Here is a 3,611-nt window from a genome sequence, read left to right as displayed (position 1 = left end):
AGACAGTGTCAAGTAATGATACCTATAAATACTGAGATTTCTGTATTTTTCACTGAAGAAAATCTGTGCGATTTTTTAATATCCTATATTAGCCAAATGAACTTTGTGTGCGAACATGTTGTTCCTTAATTCTATCGTTCATCTCTGTACTGTTGAGCTGAGATAACCGTCGAATATGTATGCCAGATTACTGAACCATCTTATTTCGGAATAAATATTTACAGTTGTAGTTTTGACAATGTTTTATTGTAGCAATTCAACTGCTTTTTAAATAGTAATAGCAGTTCTATTCAATTTAGTTGTTTATTGAGATATTTAACTATTCGATTTTTTCCATTGTTACTTACTTAATAGACTTTCAATACTCTAAATACATCAATTGTGGATCTTCACTACTCTAAATGTAATAGTTTTGTTTTTTGACATATGCATCAATTAAAATATGAGCCGCTTTACTAAAGAAGACTAGATGAAAAAATAGGCACCAGTTTTATAGAAGGCTGAGTGGTTGTTAAGCGATTCGTATTATAAAATGTCAAACTTTACGCTAAACATATAATTTTATGGAAGATAATTTTTTTAACGGATGTCACTGAAAGTACAATCCATGCTTTATAATTACTAGAACAGGTGTGTAAGAACAATGAGTAACTGATTACATACTGATGATACTGTGATTCAGATAGTCACATAGAGCAGTGCTACCAACTTAAAGAAAAAACAGTAACAGTATATTTAAAAAATATTTTTTTATATTCTAAGTTTTGAATATTATTAAGACAGTATATAAACAAACCCTTATACTAAGTGAATGTCAAATAAAAAGTTATGAAGTTCTTCTTATAGAAAACATTGACTTTTAATAACATTGTTGTAGTCATTCTCAACTTTTTAATTCTTTGAAGTCCTCAAGTACATTGTTTCTTTTATTGAGAAATGATATCAATACTGTTTCATTATAAAAATATTTGATGGTTTATGCTTAAAAATCTAAAGCCGGAATGTCAATAAAAAGTACATAACATAAATCTTTGTTTATACCCAGATTTCACTATTCACTAATATGAGGATAATTTTATCTATTTGATCTTTTATCATAATTTGTATGAATTTGAAAGTGCTGCCAGTTTAGATATTTGCTTTAGTAGATGCTAGATAAGTCTTTGCCGTGTCTTTTGATGTAATAAAACGACTCTTGTAGGTGTTTACATATATACGCCAATATTTGCGGCCATTTCGCTTTTGGCTATTACGAGTGGCAGTAAATTTTCTTTGAAGTAAAAATAAAAAATTTACGTTGACATTTTTACACATTTTTTACAATGTTAATAAATAAAATAGTTTATAAACTTGTCTTTGACAAAAACTGTGTAATAAAAATAATTGCAGCATTTGCGCATTTCATCAATGAAATTAATGGCACTTATTGACTAATGACTTTTTAATACTATCTGTTAAGAGTGTTTTCATGTATTTTGAAAGGAATTTGAAGTTGACATTCTATTTAATAACACGAGTAGTTAATATATAATTTACAATGTGATTATGGAGTTAATTTATATAACGTTTTGCAGTGGTTTTATGGGTACTTACTTCACACGTTTATAACTGGAAATATAATAGACTAATGAACTAATGGATCCATTAGTTAATTCACTAACTAAACTAAGAGAAGCTTACATATTTTTTTCTATAACAAAACTTAGTTGTTGAACTTAAGAAACACATAAACACTTTATTTTATGTATATATAACAGAGTGCCTCTTCAAAGCACTATTCAGAATGTTAACAGCTACAGCGGAATGTAATTAAGATCACTGCAATTAACATCTGTTCATCATATAGCAAACATATAGCATACATATACATATATTTGAAGTGGTTTGTTTCAAGGTGTGTGCAGTTTCTTGATAGCACAAATGCGCAGATAAAGCTTCTATGCAATTAAATATAAAAATATTAAACTCAATTGCAGAAAAGTCTCAGGAGTAAAAACAATTTCGCAATAATTCACAAATTTAACATTTTGGACCCCCTAGGGCGCCATATATCTTAGCCACCAAAAAATGCCAAAAATGTACGCATTGCAAATAACCATAAAAAAGAACAAACGTAAGCTACAATTGAGCAAAAAACTGTGGAAAAAAGACCTGAAAATTATGTGCTCTGCAAAACCGTTTTGCTACGTGTATGTTGCGAGGCGTTCAGGGCTTATAATACGCAACCGCCACCGGCTGCATTGCGCGTTGACAGATTGTTGCCATTGCACTCGGGAAGCGGTAATTTATGGCGCTGTAGCTTTTTTTCTGTTCGCAAAAATGTTGCTGATAATGAACACGATGATAATGTTAATGACGCTGTTTCATGCGCAAACAATGTTGCGGCCAATGATTCTCTACTGATACTCTTGATGTTGCTGAACGTATTATAATTCAACAGAGACTTTATTTATTCTTTAGTATGAATTTTGGTTGAATCCTGCAAACATTTTGAAACATTTCAAAAATGTCTTCCTCTGTCTTTTTTATTTGATTTTTGCTTGTTGTTATGAGGAAGTTGCAACTGTTGCAGCTGCAAATGCACTGCAATAACGCTTCTGCATTATAGTCTTCTGTAAGTTTTTGCATCTTTGCTGGCTTGCAGTTGCTATAATTAAGTGGACAATTTGTGGTATCATTAGTGTAATAAAATTGTTGCCTTTTCAGTAAAAATATTTTTTAAAATTTATACGTCAAAATTTTCGAGAGCAAAATTACTCGTACTGTTGCATCTTAAAAGTGCCGGCGATATTTTGCTTTCTGAGTTTTTGTTCATTAAATATTTTTTATATTTTTTTGTTGGGTAAATTATTTGTCATTTAATACGAAACAATTAGTCATGATAACTGTATCATTTAACAAAATACTTTCTGACTGACTCTTCGAACTATAAAATTTTTATACGCCAGGGAATATTTTTCAAGCCCAAATGAAACTCATGAGACGTTGGAGAAAGTTGTGTAAATTATTTGATTACACAGAAATTTGTAAATTATTTGTTGACATTTTTTGAAAAATAATGAACTTTACTTCAGAGATGTGCACTACTAAATTTAGCAACAAATTTATTACTTTGGTGTATAATTAAATATTGTGTCTGAGACGTTCTAAGTAATTTTACAAATTTGAAATGAAATAGCAAGTTAATAGCAAGTTTAATGATAATTATGATGATGATGTTGATGATAATGACGATGATGGTGATGATAATGATGATAATGAAGACGATGACAATTATGTTGATGTTGATGATGAATGATAATAATGATGTAAGACGGTGATGATGATACTTATAAAGATGATGATGAATGATAATTAATGTGACTACGATGATGATGGTTGCAATAATAATAATTATAACGATGATGATAATAATAGTGTTGATTAATGTGATGTTAGAAATGATGATGATGATAATGATGGTTATAATGAAGATGATGGTGATGGAGAAAATGTTCTTTTCTATCTATCCTACTATGAGAAATGAGATATGTGTTATCAATTCAAATCTGGCTTCGTTAATAAAATAATCGACGATGTTATTCCAAAACTACTCTTCAATTCTTAAATAA

At 29.5% G+C, this 3,611-nt stretch overlaps 1 protein-coding gene across 1 annotated transcript in view; it reads left to right on the top strand.

Annotated features, from left to right (window-relative positions):
- LOC119666263 (contactin-associated protein-like 4) overlaps positions 1-3,298 on the top strand; it is a 108,607-nt gene extending 105,309 nt beyond the window's left edge. Inside the window, exon 4 of the mRNA XM_038075546.1 lies at positions 3,190-3,298. Coding sequence (XP_037931474.1) covers positions 3,190-3,298 — 109 coding nt within the window. The remainder of the gene's footprint in view (positions 1-3,189) is intronic.
- The last annotated feature ends 313 nt before the right edge of the window (positions 3,299-3,611 follow it).

The sequence above is a fragment of the Teleopsis dalmanni genome, chromosome 1 (genome assembly GCF_002237135.1).
Source record: "Teleopsis dalmanni isolate 2A chromosome 1, ASM223713v2, whole genome shotgun sequence".
Classification (NCBI taxonomy): Eukaryota; Metazoa; Arthropoda; class Insecta; order Diptera; family Diopsidae; genus Teleopsis; species Teleopsis dalmanni.
Note: the sequence above shows the minus strand (reverse complement) of the source record. Positions and strands in the feature narration are given on the sequence as shown.